Here is a 20,611-nt window from a genome sequence, read left to right as displayed (position 1 = left end):
ACGAACCTGCTGTGGCTGACCCTGCTCCACGCAAGGGCATTGAACTTTGCGATCTCCAGAAGTGCCTTCCAGCCTCAAATATTCCATGATTCTATGAGCTTTACAAATTGCTGTACAGCAGATTATTTATCTTTATGTTATCAGCCTGAACAATGTAAGGTGCCAAGTGTAAATGCAATGAAAAAACAGGCCAAAGGCCATGTTACAATCAGCAGCACAAATTCCAAGTTTATTATGGATCCACAGTGAGACAATCCTCCTCCTGAGCCTCTACAGCAGCAATCTGTTAATTTTGGAATCCTAGTTTCCTCTCACCAAACCTAAATAATGGAGCAAATGGTGAAGTCTGCAAATACTTTAAAAAAAAAACCCAACAAATCAAAACAAAGCAAAAAAGTCCCCATACAACTCTGTCAACTCTGTCAAAGACTGTACATGACAGACTTTCAAGGGGTTTTTATAGTTAATGCATGAAAACACTATCCAATGAATAGAGGCACACAGAAATAATCTGAAAGAGAGACCAGAAGCCAAAAATCTAAATGCCTTCTCAGAAACCACTCACTTAGCATGTACAGAAAGGTGTATAAAATGTTTGAGATGCGTATGTTCATAGAGATCTTATGAATATACAAAAACATATTGCCAGCTACAAAAATTTAGCAAAATTTGAATATCGTGATTCCGTACTTTGAGTATTCTGATTAATATATACAGTCCATAATATATAGTAATATGCACAACCATTTTACCAATGTTCTCAAAATTTCATAGTTCAACAACTGTGCAAGTATATATTGAGACTCACTGATTTTACTGACCCACAGCACATGAAATGGAGTAAAACCAAGTGCTGTGCTTAACAGGGGCTAATTTCGCAATAGCCAGGAGGTCCATTTTCCTTAAAATTCAACTTACCAAGTCCAATTGCCAGATTATTAATGCCAGATCACAGCAACGTATGAGTGTTATGCAAGGCTACAGTCAAAAATACACACCTTTGGTAAAGCATGTTAAATTATATCGTCATTAAATGCATATATGATGTTAATAAACAAGTATATTTTCCAGCTGGGAGACATCTTCCCCTGGTGTGTTTGAAGGTTTGCCTGAAGAATCTTCTCCTGGATTGCATAAAGCATCTGCAGTACAAGACGTGTAGTCAGTGGCTGGTTCAGCAGCGTAGCTGCGCAACATTTGCTCAAGTCTCTGAATACTTGTAGAAAGAAAATATAGAGGAAAATACTGACTGGGCATATGGAAAAAAAATTCACCATGAGAACAATTAACCACTGAAACGGGTTCCTCGGGGAGGTTCTGTAACCTTCACCTTTAGACAGTCTCAAAACTTGACTCTGCAGCCTGCTGTTTGACTTGGAAACTGGCCCTGCCTTCAGCTGGAGGTTGTACTAGATAACCCAAGAATTCCCCTTCAATCTCCATTTTTCTAGACCTCTATATGCTCTATACGCTTCACAAACATCCCCTTTGCTAATAATATAAAGCACTCATTCAAGGTGAAGCATTTTACAGCATGAGATGGATACATTTTTCATATCCAACATGAGCCACGTGAAAACAAGGGATAGTGGAGAATTCCCAAGTTATAAAGCATAACTTGAAAAAGTAAAAATCCTTCCACATAAAATTTGATTCCTTACCTCTGATAGAGTAAAAATAAATCTCAAAATTACATTCTGAAAGCTTTAGAGGCTTATAACCCAGCATAAGTACTTTGTAACCTATGCGCTGGGTCAATCTCATATCTCTCACTTCATGCAAATTCCAAATACGCCCCTCACAAGCCAAGAGAGAATAATTGGGTTTGAACTCATTATTTATAATGTTAACGGTTCTTAAAACTTGCATGCCACTACACGCTATAGTAGAACTAAAACCCACTTACACAAGTAAATCTTATCTACAGAATTGGAGAAAACCAGTCTAAACCATCCAGGTTCATAACAATAAAACGCTTTTCCAGGACTAATCAGGAGTTTTTATCAAGGAGCTTCTGCCATAATTCAAGTTCGGCTTCAAATGTCTGTGAATTTAGGAACTAAAAGAAGAAAATATTTTTTTATTAAAGGTTGAACAACTGCATAAATTCATTGAAAGGATTTTCCAGGACTTGAGGTAACAACATGCACAAATAGTTTTTACACTTCCAAGTTTTACATATGTATTCCCACCCCTTTCCAAACTTCTTACATACTTTTCTGAAGTCTGCCCACACAGAAAGTCCTCCTGAACTTTTGAGCACAGGTATTCCAACATCTGCAAGCCCGTCCACAAGAATATTCTGCGCTTCTTTAAGTCGCTTTTTGTTGGTGGGAAAAACCACATTATCCAACCAATCTATGAAAGCAAAAAAATGCAATTGTTTTATTTCCACCTGCAATGGAAAAATAAAACAGTTCAACGGAAACACTCCTAGTATGGCTAACCTCTGTCCCTAAGGAATTGACTGAGAACATGCTGAACAGGTCCAGGACAGCTATGGAAAACAGCCAGCTGATTCACAGCCTTCTGCATTTCACGGTTTCTGGTGTACAACACTCCAACTCTGATACCGCTCATACCAAAATCCTTGGAGGACAAAAAGAGAGCGAGGTGCGATTTTTACTTTATGTTTGCACTTTGTCAAGCCACCACGTCTAGAGTCACTGCGATGCAGATGATGAAAAAAAAACCTTCTGGACTAAATTCTCCAAGTTGCCAAGTGGAGTCCCAAGAGTGATAAAAACCGACCAGCAACTTCCAAACAACCCTGTGGCATTTACATTTTACACTACCAAAGAAGAAAACAAATTAATAAAGAAAGAGAAACTGAGTTTGGCACCTATTACACAAATTATGTCAGAATAGCTCAATGAATTTTTGTGGAGAAATATCTTAAAATAAAACACAAACAGTATTTTGACCTACCTTGCTAAAACCCCACATAAAATGTGTCCGTTCTGGATCCGGTAAACTGAACGAGAAAAGAAGAAGACAAGAACGGTTGCTATAGAAGAACAAGTTATGCATGTTATAAAAATGTTTAAATTGGTAAAATTGTAGTAATTTTTAGTCGAATTCGTATATAATCTTTAAAGTGACGACATTTTTTCCAGAGACGTTTTAACAGGAACTCCTGGGTGTGTGCTGAGGCACCGAGTCACACAAAACAAACCCAGAAAGGGTCTGCCCAAAGATGTCGCGGCCCAGTTAAAATCCCAGATTCCCACTGCGCAGCTAGTGCTCACACCCGCATTAAAACAAAAGCAGTATTTCCACCAGTGCTGATCAACTGCTTTTGTACTCGATGGAGCAGGATTTTTTGCTCACCTATGCTGCATTTCAGGCTGGGAAGGGAGAAGTGAACATTTTAGGCTGTGCATCTACACAGTGAGGTGCAACTAAAGAGCGTACACACTGCAGATGACGGTTTATTCTCCTTTGCGGAACTTCGTGTAGGTAGGGCCAAGGCTGGAAATTTCCTTCTTCAGCCTAATGGAGCTCACTGAACTTTCACAGTAACAAAAGTATTTTTTTTAGGCTTCACTTGTGGTTAATCACATGGGTGAGGCAATACCCAGTCACTCACTGAGTTTGGTTGGACTTGGAAATTTCCCATTGGTATGAAATTTATGCAGTTATACAAAGACAATCACATACTTTTTGGGACAGAAGTTTTGTTAGTCACATACCAACAGGTTTAAATATTCTTGAAACATTTATTCTCTCTGTCAGCCCAACAGCATACTCGTCAGGAGGGAGACTTATTGCAGAAGGTAACTTGCACAACCTTGGGCAACTTCAGCAGCGTTACGGTGAGAACCTCACGCTCAGGTTGTGCAACGGGGAACGACAGGGGAAAGCAAAGTGGCAAAATGACTAAGGGCTCTGTCAGTTTTTATAGCTATTACTGCATTATACACACATAAGCTGGAAGCAAGAGATCTGCCATTTAAAGCCGTCTATGAAGAAGATCTCTTGTATTAATGAGTCTCATAGTTGCAAACACTTGGATATGAGTTTGTTTGAACTATACCAGTTACACAAGAGAACCAGAAGTTTGGAAAAAAATGGCATGGGTTCTGTTTAGGATTAAATATCTTCTAATCCCTGCTGAGAAATCACACTTACCGATCTAAGCTAAGAACACCGGTGAAGGTGGTATTGTCATAAACAGACAGCATGTAGATCTCAGCCGTTATTACATGCAGTTCATATCTACAAACAGAATAATACAGGCATATCAATATATTTTAAAGAAACTTCTTTGCATATATATCTATGTATAATCTCAACTACTGCCATAGAAAAGTATCCATAAACACACCTATTTGCTATTATACTCTTCCTACAAATTTTACACAAAGAGGTCACAAGGTGAGCACTTGTGCAGCACCAACTTCTATTTAGACATACCCTGTATTTCACAGAAGCAGTAACATTCCATATATCTGAAACACAATTCAAATGCATGCTCAATCCAGCGGTTCTCTGGAATATGTATGGTCCCACTCAACTCTTACTTAAAATTTAAAATGAGCACAGCCATATATTATAAACTTCTTTACCCTGAAAGGCTTCTTCAGAGAGACCTGAAGTCAAATGCAGATGTTGGATTATAAAAAGGACTTGTCATGCACTTAAGACAACTCTCCTACGCACTCCCGCTGTGAAAGCCACAGTAAGCCGTAAGCTTCGTTATCATACTTGATACCAACAAGCCACGCATGTATTTCTAAATATTGAAAAAAATTGCAGACCGGTTTTAAACACCCAAGTTGTGCAGGCATCCTCTTCGAAGTAACCCACATTTAATTTGATCATTGAGTTCTATGATTTTTTTAAAAGGAAGTTTGTTTTCATAACAGTCTTTAGATTATAAATAAAATTATTGTTTCTAATCCTTATCCTCTAACATTACTTTACTACCAGCTTGTTGGTTGATCCTGAAATCCACAGGGCATGCTGAGAAAAGATACATTCGCCTTTTTAAAAACTTGAAGTTTTTAAAACTGGAAGTAACTGATTGAATTCTACCAACCTCCACTGCTGTTTCCATGAAAAGGAAATCAGACCAAATGTTGTGTTATTCCATTTCAAATTTAAATAAACCAGCAGTAGCCTTTGGTAATTAATGAGCAATTCATACAAACCTGCTCTATTTAAGATTGTCAGCAATGAAGCATCGTTAGGATTCAAAGTGTGTACAGGATTTTGCGGTCATTCTTTGCCAGAAGTTCACTGAAATAAGAAAGGAATACACCTTTTCCTAAAAACAAATATAGATGCTTTTCAAAAGGAAGTGTCTTTTCTCCATCAGTACCCAAGGGGTTCAGGAGACTGGTAGAGCTTAGAGCATGAACTCTGAGCTGGTTAGGGCTAAAAGAAGTGGAACGGGGATGAGATATTTCAGAGGCATATTCCTTTGATGGAAAGGGATTTGTCTGCACATCTCAGGCTCAGTAATTACAGAAGATGCGACAGAACTTCAGACCGTTGCCTTACACTTTGCCAATTCAATTGCTTCCCCCCCAACAGCAAATGTTAAGATTTTCTTATTTTGCTAATGTCTCAAATGGCGACGCTGGCCATGTTTACTACTGCTAAAGATGGACAATCACCTGCTGTTGTTTTCAGAGTTGTGCATCAAAGCGGGTTAACAAAGAAACAGTCAGGCAAGTAAAAAGTTTCGTAAGTTTAAACCACACATAAAAGAAAAACAAAAATCCCAACAGTATTTCATTCAGAAAGATATTGTTGGATCCCAGGTTAGGCAATTTATTCTAGTGTTCCCAGAAAGGCCAGGGAAATAGGGCAGTTACACAAGAAACATGATTCAGGACCTGTCTGCCACCTCCTCCCGGCACGCCCAAGCAAAGAGCAAGCAATTGCCAAAGGCCATTTTTCATCACTGCTCCGCTGCATGACCAGAAAATGAAATACCAAAGAAATAACACTAGGGCTCAAACCTGTGCGCAAACTCGAGGCATTCTCTCAGTAACTGTGCGGGGTAAACATCCCCTAATGGGTTGTGGGGGTTGATGAGGATTAATGCTCTGACTCGGATGCCCTGGAAAAAGAAAAACTGATAGTTGGAGACACCAACAACCTCAAACACACGACTAGTGAGGATGCAGCAAGGAAGAGGGGAGAGTTAGATCTTCTTCAAATTGGAAGAGGGGAGATTTAGACTAGATATTAGGAGGAAATTCTTTACTGTAAGGGTAGTGAAGCACTGGAACAGGTTGCCCAGGGAAGCTGTGGATGCCCCATCCCTGGAGGGGTTCAAGGCCAGGCTGGATGGGGCTTGGAGCAACCCGCTCTAGTGGAGGTGTCCCTGCCCAGGGCAGGGGGGCTGGAACACAATGATCTTTAAGGTCCCTTCCAACTCTAACCATTCTGTGATTCTATGAGTCTACGTTTGTTAACCCTTAGTCAGAAGCAGCTTTTGAAAATTATTTAATTGCATAATATAATTACTCTATAGACCAAAGTTCCAGCTACCGACCTGGTTTCAGTCATTTATCCTATACCACCCCCAAAACCACACTAAACAGTTTATCAGTAAATGAAAATCCATTTGAAACACCCACTGATATCAACAGGCAAGATTATGGTGTTGTGGAGATCATTACAGGTTCTACAGCCATACTTCCAAAATAATTTCCCAGGACTGAGCAAAGTTACTATGGATAAACATGGGAAAGCTGAACAGAAATTGGACTTTGACATCTAATAACGTGCCAAGTAATTGATTTTTCAGTATTGCTTGTTTCTTTAAAAAAGTAGTAGAATCTGCAGAAGACTGAAAATTTAATTACTTGATGTTCTATGAAATATGCAGAGGTCTTAAGCAAGTAATTACTTTTTTAATTATATTTATGAACAGCGCAGAATTTCTGTTACAGAAATTCTCCACAAAAGTTACGTGTTGTTATTCAACTATTCTAAGAGATTGTATATATTCTACTGTGTAATAAGAAGAGTCCCACAGGATCAAAAATTAGATTACAAGTACAAGCATAACCAGTCTCTCTAATTCTACAGTTATTTTTCAGAAAATCATCTTGTTATTATTTATAATTTTTCTTATTATATGTTGTATATTATGTGTATGTATTATATAATATGTTATATTATCATTTTTGTTAAAAAAATCCTTAATGTACATGAACTATAAGCAGCAAATACATTTTTATTGTACACCAAACAGTGCAATGACTACAGGAGTAACTTTAAAGACTTCAAACATGTCAGCATGAGGAGTTGCCTTCTTACTTCATGTTTGGGATAAACTTGAAATTAAATTAGTATTTTTTGTTTCCGCATTTTTAATTTTTAGAAAGCCTCACCCACTGCAAATTCTCACTCCACCCAAGCCTCCTCCCAAGGAGATTATTTGCAAAGACCAACTCCCTGGGAACTCCAGAAAATCGAGTTCCCTGATGAGGAAGCCCTGATATTTGCTTTCTCTGCCACGTCCTGTTTGTTTCAGCGTTGATGAGTGCCGTGGGCAAGAACTTCTCAAGAAACAGACTTTCAGTTTATTGCCTTTGAATGCAGCCACAGGAGGAAATTGCCCGAAAGCAGGGTAAGATGCAGTGACTGAGCCCAACCAGCTGCTCCGCAGGAACGCCTGGCTCCGTAGGATGCGTGGTGTGTTTGACATCTGCTGTGCACGGGCAGGAGATGCCGAGTGAGGAGGCACCACTGCCCACAGGAGAAGCCACCCTGGGACGGCAGTCTCTCAGCTGCTGATCTAGTCTCGTTCTTCCAGCTATTCAGGACATTGCATGTACCCAAATGGGACGTTTATAATATTATTTGTGAGGACAGTTGCAGCTCTCGAAGGCCGACAATCTCAGTCTCTAGAGCGTTACTCTGGCCCGTGATCCATCGCCCGGGGCACAGCGCAGGGAGCTCCCGCCTGCCTCTGCCAGGGCCACGGGAGAGCTCCCTGAGGCTGGGCTCCGGAGGGCTGGCAGAGGCACAGACAGATGACACGACATACAGATGGCGTCTAAACATAGCCGCCATGCTGATCGAGCAATTAGCTAACTAGGACAGCTTCAACACAGCTATAAGAAAAGCGTTATGCACACATTTGCCTGTATCCAAAATAGCCACTTTTTATACCTGATCTTACTTATAACTGGCATCTATAAGCGACATTCCTTGTAACTATATGCTTTTATCAATTGTTAAACCACATTTTCTATCCTGAAAGTCTATCATCTCACTTATTGTTTTGAAACATCACCACCACCACCTCATCTCGGGTAAAATGTTTTACTATTCAGCCTGTGCTTCCCCTGCTGGAGCTTCTCAAAGATGAGCACACAGTTAAGTTTAGGCGCATTTATAATTTTCCATGAAGTGAGTGGATTATGCACATCAAGACATTAAGAATAGGAAACACCTTAGCCTGAAATTCTGGTGAGCACTACTCTGTGGACACTCACAAACCCAAACATTTTCAGAGGGAAGAAAAGCGGTTCCAAACACAGAGGAATGTAAAAAAAAAAATATGTATGTGACAAGCAATATGACAATTAATATCCTCATTTACACAATTCTGATCAGAATAAAATCACTGACCATGCTAAGTATTTTGAACTAATGAGGTTTCTTAAACTCTGGAAAAATTACATTTGTATTTTTTTATTTGCTAGCACTTCCTTGTTAGCTGGAACTCAGAAGAGTCCTCTTCCAAATCAAATTAGACGTGTTTTTTTAATTAACCATATGGGTTGTTACAGTAGCATATTCTCTCTTCCAAGGGTCAGAACAATAGCTTGTTTATAACAGTTCAAATTCAATTAAAATCTACAGAGAAAGAAACTTGGTCTTGAAACACAAGTTAAGATCTGTTCCTCATGAAACATGAGTCAGGGAGTTTCTCTGCATTTTGTTACAGCGCCCAGATTATGAAATCAGCTCCTGTTGCTGGAGTTGGACCCACCTCAGTCACAAGACTGAAAATCTACACAGATGAAAATGTACAAATGGTTCGATGCTGAGAACATATGCTGCTTACAAAATAACTAGGAAAACATGGAAATCTATGTTATTCATACCTGCTTTTTAGCTCTCTGTAACGCAGCTTCTAATTTTTCAACTGTTAACTGGAAAGGGTGGCTTTCTTCATCAGTCACCTACAGAACAAAAAAAAATAAATCAACAAGAATACAAGAATAAAAAAAATACTAAAAATACACAAAAAAAAAAAAAAGGAAGAGGGTGAATTGCTATTGGCTTTTATAAGATAAAGAAGTTAAACAAAAGAAGTTTCTCGTAGCACTAGTTGAAGGATGCTCCCAGCAGTCTGACAGCAATACTATCATCACCTCAGAATCTGAAATGAAGATCAGTCTTTTCTACAAAACTCAGTTATTTTGTTTTTAGGTGTTGCCCTTATTCAAGACTTCTCTATCACCGACTTACAGAAGAGCTTGTGTACTTGGAAGATCACATTTTTCCCCTCTGTCTGTTCCATCTGTTGTTATGAAAGACGCTGCCCCCTTTGGCCCCGCTGGCCACCGGGCTCTGAGGGGGAACCAGCCTCACACAACTCACCTGGCAGATACGGCTCCCAGTGCTTGAGGGGGAAAACCTGCAAACCAAATTTACTGGTAGCGGGAGCGACAGAGTTAGAGCTGACAAACTACAACTCATCACGTCAGAGCAGAGCAGTGTCTGCAGGGAACGAGCGCACTCACAGAATGACATGGGGTTGGAAGGGACCTCTGGAGATCAACCCCACCCCTCTGATGACAGCAGCCCCCGCCGCGCCGCAGCCGGAGAAACAGGCTGTCCCCAAGTGCCAGACCCATCCCGGCTCCTCGCTCCACCCTGGTTCGCATTTACAGGATTTTTTGATTGTTCCTGGTGAAATATCTGTTAAAGTATGTGGATAGCTGAAGCTTTACCTCACTGAACAAGAGCGCGTGAACTGGCTGTATTCCGCCATAAAGCCATGTTTTCGCATTTATACCACCATAGTATGGAGCTGGAATAAGATATCCATCTAAAAACATTTAAAAAATGAAAGGAATATTTCTCATGAGCAATTATTTCATTCCAGTCTAATAGACCAAGCTGGCAAGCTCAGAATTTGACATCTGATTTAATCTCAAAACCTTCACCGTGGCCTAAAACAATATTTAAACAAAATTGAAAATTTAGCACACATCAACCTACCTGAATTATCTCCCAATTTTCTTCCTTAACATTTGCAATACCAGATTCAATAGGCGTATAAATCTTCAGTGAAAGGGAATGGACCTGATCAACTAGCTATTTTTTTAATTAATTTATTTTAATAATAATAATGACAAATGGTGATCTCGCACTCAGTATTTCGCTAATGCTCTGTTACTATCACTTTTTCACCCGGAATTGCCGCAAACCTCAACTCCTTCGTTCTGGTTGCCCAAGCGCTATCTCGCAGCCAGGGAGCCTACAGCATCCGCCCAACCCGCTTTTTTGCTGTGAAGTAGCCCCAGGTCGGTGTTCTCCTGGAGACACTGCAAAGCCCCGTGGGACAGGGTTTCGGAGGGGACGGAGTTGGCTTCCTATGTTAATGAAGGGGCAAAAGGAGCCTGCTGGTGCTCAAGTGGAATAGTTCCTGTTAAAACTGTGCAAATCTAATTAAATCTGAACGTATGAAAATAAACACAGATACTACTAGCCTTCCGTAAACATTATCATTTAAAGCTAAACAAAACTCTTTGGCTTCAGAGCGCTTCTGCCACCAATATGCTGGCATCGTTGATGTCATTGCGCCTCGTTACTCCCCATCACTCCACCCTCCTCCCAAGGGCTCCTGGTGCCAGTGATGGGGTGGGATGGGGCGACACAGCCTCCTGTCCTGGAGGACACCCTCCTCCCCGGGCAGGCCTTCCCGGCTTTCCCCGTTCCGTGGGGTGCTGCACACCCACGCTGCTCTCCTCACGCCAAACCCGCCGGGAAACCGTTCTCCCTGGCAGAGCTCTCTGCTTCCTCCTGCCACCTCCTTCTGCTGTGAGCAGATTGTTTCCCGGGACTCCCCTCCTTCTGCTCTGCATTCCCACCTCTGCTTCCTCCTCACCACCACCCCTGTTTGACCGGAAATCCCTCTTTTGCTGCAGCTCCTTTCCCCTATTCCAAATTCCTTCCATGAGTTTTCCATACCCCGTTACCCTAATTTTCTCTGGGTCCCGGACTGCAACCCAGTACGGCACACCTCCCTCCCTGGGTGCCTACTCCCTCCAGCCTCCACCACGGCTCCCGCCTCTTTTTCTTGTAACTTCTCAAAACACACTGCATTCTCTTGACACCCTTCTCATCGCTCTACAACGCTCCTCAAAATACCATAGATTGCATTCCAGAAAGCGAGTGGGCCTGCTGGTACCTCGAACATTGTCCACCATCCTCGAAACAGAGGCATTATTTCCAAGACCCTCTGCCAGTGACAGAGAAATGCCATGCTTTACTTCACTCAGGCAGTTAGGGTGACAGCAGGCTGTCAGAAGTCATAATACGATTACAGTCACTGCTAATAAACATTTTTAAGTAAAATAATCAAGTTTTTCCTCACCACCAGGGTCACACAATACAGTTGACAGAGTAGCAAAAACAGCACAACAGCCATTCATAACAGTTATCTGAAAGAAACAGTACGAGCTTTCATTTAGCAATGAAATATTTAGCAGAAATACCAGCACTTGTTAAGTTTAAATTAAAAAAAACAGAGTGAAAAAGCCACACTACTCCTCCTATAACACTACGTCCTTGAACATTGCCCATTCTTTCAAATGGAAAATTAACACAGCTAAGATTTCTGCACATCTTGCATATATCCCTCTCCTGTAGTACCCTGCCGACATCTGCGTGCAGATTTATTCATCCTTATCAGTTTAAGAAAAATAAGACGCAAAGATAAAGCCCTTGTCTTACATGTTCTGGATTCAGCGCTTTTGCAGCTCTGGCGTAGTCAGTTAGAAATTTGGCAATTTCTTCTCTGAAGCTGAAATACAGAACTGAAGTCAAATATGCAGCCATGTATTTCTCGGGAAAAAGGAGCACAAAATAATACACGCAGAAGAATGAAGCTTACCAAAAATAGAACAAACGCATAATTCATTGTTATGAAAGCCTTGAAGAATTTGATTAAATAATATAATTTCCTCAGATACCCAGTGTGCTACATTTTGTGAGACAGAAGCCATCTGTTACCTTGAATAACAGTGACTGTGACTCAACTATTACTGCTGTGCACTAGAAACATGAGAAAATAAAGCATCTTTGAACCTGAGTGGGATCTGTTTTTGGAGAAAGGACAGGAATTTGGGTACCAGAAACAGTGAAACCTGAGTCAATGACAATTCTTTAGATGGAGACAGGCTTTCAGGCCGAGTGAAGGCGGTGGTGGAGTTCCCATGGCTCTTCAGGGAGCCAGTATTTCACCTCTGCTCCTACAGCCCCCAGAGTTTCAGTTTATCCCTCACCGAGCCCGGAGCGACTCACTGCAGGAGTGATTCACCACATCCACACCATTCACCACGTGGTGACACGCTCTCTTGCCTGCCAACAAGCCCCCCTCTGGAATTCTGGGCCTTTGGGGCACATTGAAGGTGGGGAGAACAAAAGCAGAGCAGAAATCCAGAGAAGTGGGTGCTGCACAGGACCCCCAGAGCCTGCCAGCGGGTGCCAGGAACACACCCTTGGGCTTACCCAAAAAATGAAACGTGCCCAGCTTGGCGGGGGCAGGACCCTCTTACCTCCCAGTACCCTGTGCATCCGAATACTGGAACAGACCAGGCTCCAGGTAATTCATGTCGGGTCTTGTGAGCTAGTGACACGAAAGAGAGATGCTGTAGCACACAGCCTTCTTGGGAGGTCCTGTTCTGCTGTAGCAGAGTAAAACTTGATTATTTAAAAAAAAACAAACGCTATTCAGTAACACAAAGGAAATGGAGACTATAAACATTTATGAGTTACAATCATGTTTATACTTTGCACTTCCCTTTTTTGGTTTTAAGATACTAGAAAACAACATTAAAACATCATCAAAATGAATGAAAGAAATAATTAAAAAATTATTTATTGGATTATCCTGTCACATATTAAAACTAGTCCTGAATAAGACAGAAGAAAAGCATCTCAGCTGAACCTAAGAGATGATGCAGCCACTTCTGAGATATATCAAAGCTCAAACAACGCCTGCAATATTTATGATATCAGCTTTTATGTCATGTCAGCTTTGATTAACTTCTCAACCAACTGAGTAAAAGTGACAGCAACTCTATCTGTTAGAGAAGAAAACCAGCTGAATTATCAGCAGGGGCTTTCTTGCTCTCAAAGCAGGTGTCCCCGTGGAAAACTACACTCATTATGGCATCGATTTTGATTTATTCCTACAGAAAAAAATTCTCTCCAAGTACCAACTCATCAGCAAACCTACGTGTACGTTGAGTTTATGCTCGACCCTCTGCCACAAGCACTGCAAATGCACTAGCAGGTGCACTAGTGCAAAATTCCTACCCCGTGGAAGCAGGAAGGGGAAGCAAGAGGGAATTGGGAAGCTGCAGGAGCCGGCCCGGCCACTACATCTTCGCTTTGCTAACACACACAGCAGAACACCAACGCTTTCCAGCGGATGAACTAGAACTCACTCTGGGAAAGTAGTGCCTTTAAAGAATGTGCCATCTCCCCCCAGCTGCCTTCAGAGACCGGCGCTCACTGCAGCACGCAACAGCATCACCTGTAGGATGCAGCTTTAATTTTGCTCAAAGTCTGAATTTCCCGTATGGAGCGTTTTCAGTCATAGTTTCGGCTTTGCCATCACACAAACGAGCATCTCATCAGGCCATAATTTTCCCCTCTGAAAACACACTTCTTCCTGAAAGCCACCATTCCGAAGCAGTATTTTCTGCCGAAACGGGAGCAGCCTCTCGTACGGGCTCTGTTGGGAGCACACGCTCCATTCAAGCAAAACCGAACCTATTCTGGGTTCCGACCAGAGGCAAGTTTTCAGTATAAATATTACTGGGCAAATTATTTCCCAGGGAGCAGCTGGAGCGGTCGGTATAAACGCACCAAGTGCGCTGCCCTGGGAAAGCTGCCAGCCCCAGCCCCCCCCGAACGCCCCCTGCCCCTCGCTGGAGGGGTCACCGGGCACCGCACAACGGGCGGGGGGGCTGGCGGCTGAACCCCGAGCGGCCCCAAGGCAGCAACACTTACCCTCTCCTCCAGCAAGTCAAAGCTGAGCCTGTTCTCCTGGTGCCCAAGTTCAGGATGCCCTGGAAGAGACGGCCGTCGCTCGAGGACACCGCTGCCGGAGACCCGTTCCGCCCTCGCCCGGCGACCCCCCCGAGCGACCGGCAGCTCTCCGCACCTGGGGATCGCGACGCGGAGGGCGAACCCCGCGTCCGGCAGCCCCGGGGCGCCGCGGGCCGACAGGGCCGAGGAGCCGCCGCCGCTCATCCTCCGCCCGCCCCCGCGGGTCCCCGCCCGCCGCTCAGCGGGACAGAGGGGCTTCCCTTTCCCTTCCCTCCGCTTCGGTAAGGTCCCCCGGGACCGGGCCGGGCGTCGGTCACCGGCACCCAGAAACGCGCTCCCTGCGTCCCCCCCGCGGAGCGCCCGCCCCGGGCGGCGAGGGCTCTTTCTGCCCGGGAGCCGCTGTCCCTGCCGGCGGGACCCGCAGGAGCCGGGGGGGCCCTGGGCTCTGCCCGCCCCGACGCGGGGAGGGGGGGAGCGGGGGGACGGGGAGGGGGCGGCGGAGCGTGGGAAGGCAGGGCTGCCGCCTCCCCGGGACCCACAGGGATAGGAAGCTTCAATGCACTGACTTTAAGAGTTTCTTTCTATATCTATCTTTTAAACTCCGCTTTTTCATTCAGGACATTTTGGTCTTTTAAAAATAAAAGCCGTCTTTTTAGGCATTTAGAAAATCGGCAAGTTTTTAACTCCTGGAAAACTGGGCATTAGAAAATGGGCTCCCACGTTCACTGTTGGCAAACGCCGTTACACACCAGAGAGCTCCTGCTGTAGCTTTCTAGAATCTAAACAAGGTCATGGTGCTCTGGTTACACCGTTAGTTGAGCAGTGCTTTGACAATATACAAGCATTGTATTAAAGTAATATGTACTATTAAGAAATAATTTGTTTTTTCCTGAAACTTGGCAATAATTGGGGAAATAGAGATTAGCATTGAATCTGAAGGATGCAAATATCTTCCTAGTAGAAAAAATGACACAAAACTGTGAGTGTGGCTTTAATCCTAACAGTGCTTATGCTGGAATTCTATAATATGGCATTGACAAGATTTTGTGCGTAGTTTCAGATATTTGGCTTTTATATTCTAAAAGGTGCTGCTCTCTGGGAGTAAGGGAAATCACCCAACAGCTGTGTGACCTTAATAAGATGTACCAAAACCTAGTGCCAGTGTCCACTTACCCACTGGGCCTCCACAAGATACCCACTATGTTAGAGCTATGCCCAAGTCGGGTAATAATCTTTGCTGCAGACTCTTAAGAGCTGTTTTGTATGAACAATGAAGAAAGAGGAGGTTGTCTTTTTGCACCTAGGAGCCCCGAAAGCAATCTTTTCCCTGAGATACTGTTCTTCACTAAATCATTTCAACTAATTCAAGCTATTAAAGATTTTTGGAGACTCGTGTGGGACAGCACTGCTCAGAGATAAAACATCTACCTCCTCGCAGCAGCCGATAGGACGCTGCTGCTGGACGCTGGAGGAAGGCCGCATACCTGGGAGTCCTACAAAAGCTCCACCAGCTGCTAGAGGATGCAGAGGAAGAATTTTTCATACTTCATTTCTATTAATCTGACTTAGACTTGTGACCTGAATACCAGTTGAATGATTTAGCATTTCTTTTCCAGCCACCATCTGAGCATCTGAAAGTATTTTATCCTGGGTCTTTCTGCTGCATCGCTAGAACAGCACATCAAACCTCAGTAAATAGATTTTTATTTCAGTGTACCTGTAACAGATTGTTACCCTACTTTAGAAATGGGAAAGCTGAAGCAGCTGTGCCTTAGAACACTGTTTTGTACCGTTCCAATCCCGCTGTGCATACGCTAATGAAATAGGAGAAGCAATCTGGTATAGGACTTGCTAAAAACCTAAAACGGATTATAGAACTAATGTCTCACAATTGGTACCTGAGGCCAAATGGGGTAGCAGTTACTAAATGCTAAAACTGTTTGTGTATTACAGCAGCTTGCACTGAGGTCAAACACGTCATCGGGACCAAGTTGCCATCTCCCTTGTGCTTCCAGTGCAAAATATTTCACTTCACCCGCAGCTACACCTGATGCCACCACCCCGCCAGCAGATGGGCCACTCCTAAAGGAGTGGGAAGGGAGACGGAGACGCTCCAGCCCCCTGCGGGAGGAGGGCTCTGCCAAACCACCCCAGCTCCTCCCGGCCCAGCAGCCCCCCGGGAGCGGGTCATTCCCAAAGGATGCCCCTGAGAGCAAAGTGAATTCCTACCTGGCAGCTGACGCTGACAAATGGTAATCCCCTCTCCCCGCTGCACTCCATGGGGCTGATGCTGCCGAACTCCTGCAAGGAACGCTGCTTTTCTCCCGGTCTCTCCCAGGCCCCTGCATCGCTCCCTGCTCGAGGATCGCTGTCTTCTCTCCCCGGAGAGCTGCCTTCGCTCATACATCAGCCTAGGAGCTATCAAATAATAAACACTCAGATCCTCACGCAATAATGCAGCATGTACATATTCTGCTGTTTTCGTAATAACTAGGAGTTATGAAATAAATTAGGCAACAGGTAAAATGATAGATTAATGATATTAATAAAGTCAACTATATATTGTTTCATATTTTATATATACACACGCACACATACTGAGACACACACAGCAGTTAATTCAAGTAAAATATCCTGCGAAAAAATTAAATTCATACAACACTTTTGTTTTGAAATTATATTTTAAAAGATTTATTTGCTTTTGGGCTGGAGGAATTTACTTTGCTTCCCTGATGCCTGAACAGGGGGAGGGAGAAACTCCCTGTTTGACATTAAATGTAGATCGGTGCACACAAAATTTAGACTTGTTTGGATGAACTAAAATCCAAAGTACTTTTCAAATCTAATGTAATTCATAAAATTTGTGTATTTTAACCAGACTGTTAACTGTAAAGCAGAGTTCTAGCTGGTGAGGCCTAATAGGACACACAAGGCTAATGCAATCTAAGCCTCAGCAGACATTACTTATCTTTACATTTCATTTCAAATGGGTTAGGAAATCTTTTCTATTCTTTCCCTTTGTAAATGGAACAAAGTTCAATTCCTTAAGAACTGAAAGTTATACGATAAGTACCTTGTGAAATTTTCACTGTACAACAGAAATTCTGTTTCCCAAACAAACAACAAACGTGATTTACGGCAGAGCAGTGTTCCCAACAGCAGGAGCTGACGCAGTGGATGGCATTCAGTGTCCCCATTCAGTGTCCCCAGTTCTTGGGAAAGCACGTCTGGCAGATTTTGATTATTAGAAATTAACAAATTCCCTCAACGTCCAGACACCCGAGTCTTTCAGTAGAGTTAATTAATGACTTGTGTCATCTTTTTTTCCAGAAACTTTTTCCAGTCACCAACAGGCTCAATCTGGAATTGTGGATTGCTTCAAAACAGGTTTATTTTTAAAAGGCAGTGTCTGAAAAATACATCAGCTACACAGCTGTAGGGAGACAGCTTCCAATATAAATCGCTTTTAGAGTAAAAGCTGCCTAAACATTACTTTTAAGAAAAATTACAGGATAGTAGAGGAAATGGAGTTCCCATTAGCAAAGTGAAATAATCCCTTCTGCATTAGAAACAAGGTAAGTATTTACATCTATTTTTAAGACTCGCTTCTTCACAAGTCCCTCGACTACGGGTAAAGAGCGGTTGGCGATGGAGAAAGGTCAGTGACAGCTGACGATGTTGGTGACAGCAGGAGCGAAAGGAGAATCCTGCCCCAGGTTATCAACCTTTTCTGTGTGACGCACACCCAGAAAACTGACATCGGTGTCACTTACGGGGGTGGGAACGGCAGAGGCGCTGGCAGGGAGGCACGGAATTTGTCCGGTTTTAGGGTGCTGATTCACAGACTTGGTTCTTGGCGGAGAAGGCTGGAAAACAGTGGTCTAAAGGCTCAAGCACGACGTCCGCCCTTTGGCTGGTGCCTTCAGGAGCCATCGCAGCCGAATCCCCGCTGCCCTGCAGAACGTGAAACAGACCCTGTTACCGGTGCCCTGTCGGTACCGGCCCCGTGGGAGAGCCCCCGCAGAGGGGGGACCCTGCATGGAGGGGGTCACCCTCCCTTCAGCGACAGGCTTTGTCCCTGCGCACCCGACCTCTGCGCCTGTGAACGGACCTTGGCCAGGCCTCAGTTAGATGCCCCGCTGTCCTTCACGGTGAGATGTTAACGTAATTCAGGAGGGAACTGAAGGTCACCTAGCAGCACCCGGTTACTAATAGGGACCTACCTCCTGGGATCAAACGATGTTCCCCACGGCACCAGTCAAGGTTCTCTCCATAGGGTGTATATACACACACCCTGAGTTGGTTCAGCGAGCTGATGAAATTCCTTGCACGTAGGAAGGAAGAGCACAGATGGGGAAAGCAGGGATGGAACGTCGGCTTCCTGGTTTTTGAGAACATTTCTCAGGACAGTACAGTCTCTAATTTTGGTTGAGGACCGATAGGACCTCGACACACAGCCTAATGCAAGCCTGCTTTCCTTTTTAACTTCACAATATAAGACTTGGCACGGAAGCATAGTATTCTAATTAAATGAGTAAAAGCGTGAAGGTAATTCCACAGATTATTATACCATCTTTGTTTTAATTACGATTGGCCCCCGACTGGTCCTTTCGGATTTAGGTGTCAATGCATTACAAGATTATCATTGCTGGGAGGGTTAAATAATTTCCATTTTTAATGAAGCTGGTACATCCATTATCTAAACATAAGTTAAAGAACAGATGCTACTACTAATTTGGGCTAATCTGGATGCTTTGGTAAAGAAATCTTCAACTATTACAGAAATAGAAAAGATGTAATAAACCGCAATGTCCTTTGAACAATTTTGGCAAGGAGAGAGCTAGAAGACCTTCTTACGGATGTGCTCATAGTAGAAAAGAACCTTTGACTGAGAAGTCCTTAAGTCAGTAGGTGGAAGAATAAGTGAAAAGCTCCTAGAGCTGTCTGAGAAACTACAGGAACTAATCAACGAAAGCAACCGGGCTGAAGTTTCAAATGCAAATATTCGTATAGAAGATGATACAACATTTCCTTAGGTTAGAGATGAAACTATTTAGAATTTGAAGCTCGAGTAAGAGAAAAAAGTATTTTGAATGAGCTCAAAATGTCACTGGATGAATAATCATCAGAAGAAACATGACAAGAAACTGATAAACACATAAACTACATCCTGAAGGCCAGAAACGCCCGGAGTGAATTACTGCACCTGGAAAAGGAAATAGAAAAAAAAAAAAAGGTTTTGAGTTTTGCCTTATAAACAAAGCAGAGTAACTAGTTACAGTTTGCCAGCTGCTGTGCTTCATTAACAACATCTGTGGGGTTTTGTCCCTCTTCTGTTAAAAGATATATTTCTTCAAGTACCTTACATTTACCAGTGTAAATGTGAGTTACTGGGGAGCATCCGACAGGGATCGGCTGGCTCCTGTGCAGCAAATGGCTTACCTGTTCAACCCCTGTTCATACGCACCTCTACAGCCGGTTAGAGCGAGGGGAACATGGAAATAAATGACACTATTATGTAGAAAGATGAACTGGAGGTCAGAGGTAAGTAGGATATGGCTCTAACACTAACTGAACAAACACGTATCGACTTTTAAAAAATAGTATGATGTTAATGCCATAGTGGTACTGACAATAGTAGAGCTTTGTAGTAATGCAGTAAAGATTTTCAACTTCGAAACCTACTGAAGCAAGAGTTAAGCATAAGTAAAAAGCAACAGCTCAGCATAAATGAGAAAATCAGGGGTATTAAAAGCTAAGGCTTGTAGTGTATCACGGCTTGTAGGGTACACAGGCTTCACCCGTGCCAGGCTGGAAGAATAAACAGACAGATCATACATTCCTTGGGTTATTTCCTGGCACTGGGAATAGGAACTACAGATAAATAGACAGCAGTAAACTCTATAATCATACGGTCACTATGATGAGTGCTTCTAATTACTGACATACCATGATACATGTCAATGAATGAAATAACAAATTGGAACGCGTAGTGGGACCAATATAATCAAACATTTAGGATCGGCCTGAGGAAGGCTCCTGCTACTAATGTGCCTGAAGAAGAGATCACGGAAAGGTAACAATGCCCAATGGCCCAAAGCAATGCAGGTGTGAAAAGGCACATCATGGCTATGGAAGACCACCAAAAAAAAAAAAAAAAAAAAAAAAAAAAATCTATGTTTTCTAATTACCTCAGGAAGGTGAATAGTAGGAAAGGAGGATTAGTGAAAAACCAGCCAAGCAAAACCCCCCAGTACTGGCAAAACATTGTGAAAGCGGGGGACAGACTCATGGGAAACATCTCTAGCTTTCCTCTTTTCCCATCCCTTCCTTCTTTCCCCTGCTGTTA

The 20,611-nt window shown here is 43.1% G+C and overlaps 1 protein-coding gene across 1 annotated transcript; it reads right to left on the bottom strand.

Moving 5' to 3' along the window:
- Window positions 1-1,047: 1,047 nt before the first annotated feature.
- On the bottom strand, window positions 1,048-14,466 carry LOC141466311 (1-aminocyclopropane-1-carboxylate synthase-like protein 1). The gene is given in 14 exon segments (XM_074150162.1): window positions 1,048-1,216; window positions 1,903-2,002; window positions 2,005-2,059; window positions 2,216-2,358; window positions 2,448-2,589; window positions 2,929-2,974; window positions 4,132-4,218; window positions 5,970-6,070; window positions 9,078-9,155; window positions 9,930-10,027; window positions 11,579-11,645; window positions 11,938-12,007; window positions 12,762-12,832; window positions 14,224-14,466. Coding segments are annotated over 14 exon segments (1,470 nt in total).
- Window positions 14,467-20,611: the final 6,145 nt, after the last annotated feature.

The sequence above is a fragment of the Numenius arquata genome, chromosome 7, assembly GCF_964106895.1.
Source record: "Numenius arquata chromosome 7, bNumArq3.hap1.1, whole genome shotgun sequence".
NCBI lineage: Eukaryota > Metazoa > Chordata > Aves > Charadriiformes > Scolopacidae > Numenius > Numenius arquata.
This window is presented reverse-complemented; position numbering and strand designations above follow the sequence as displayed.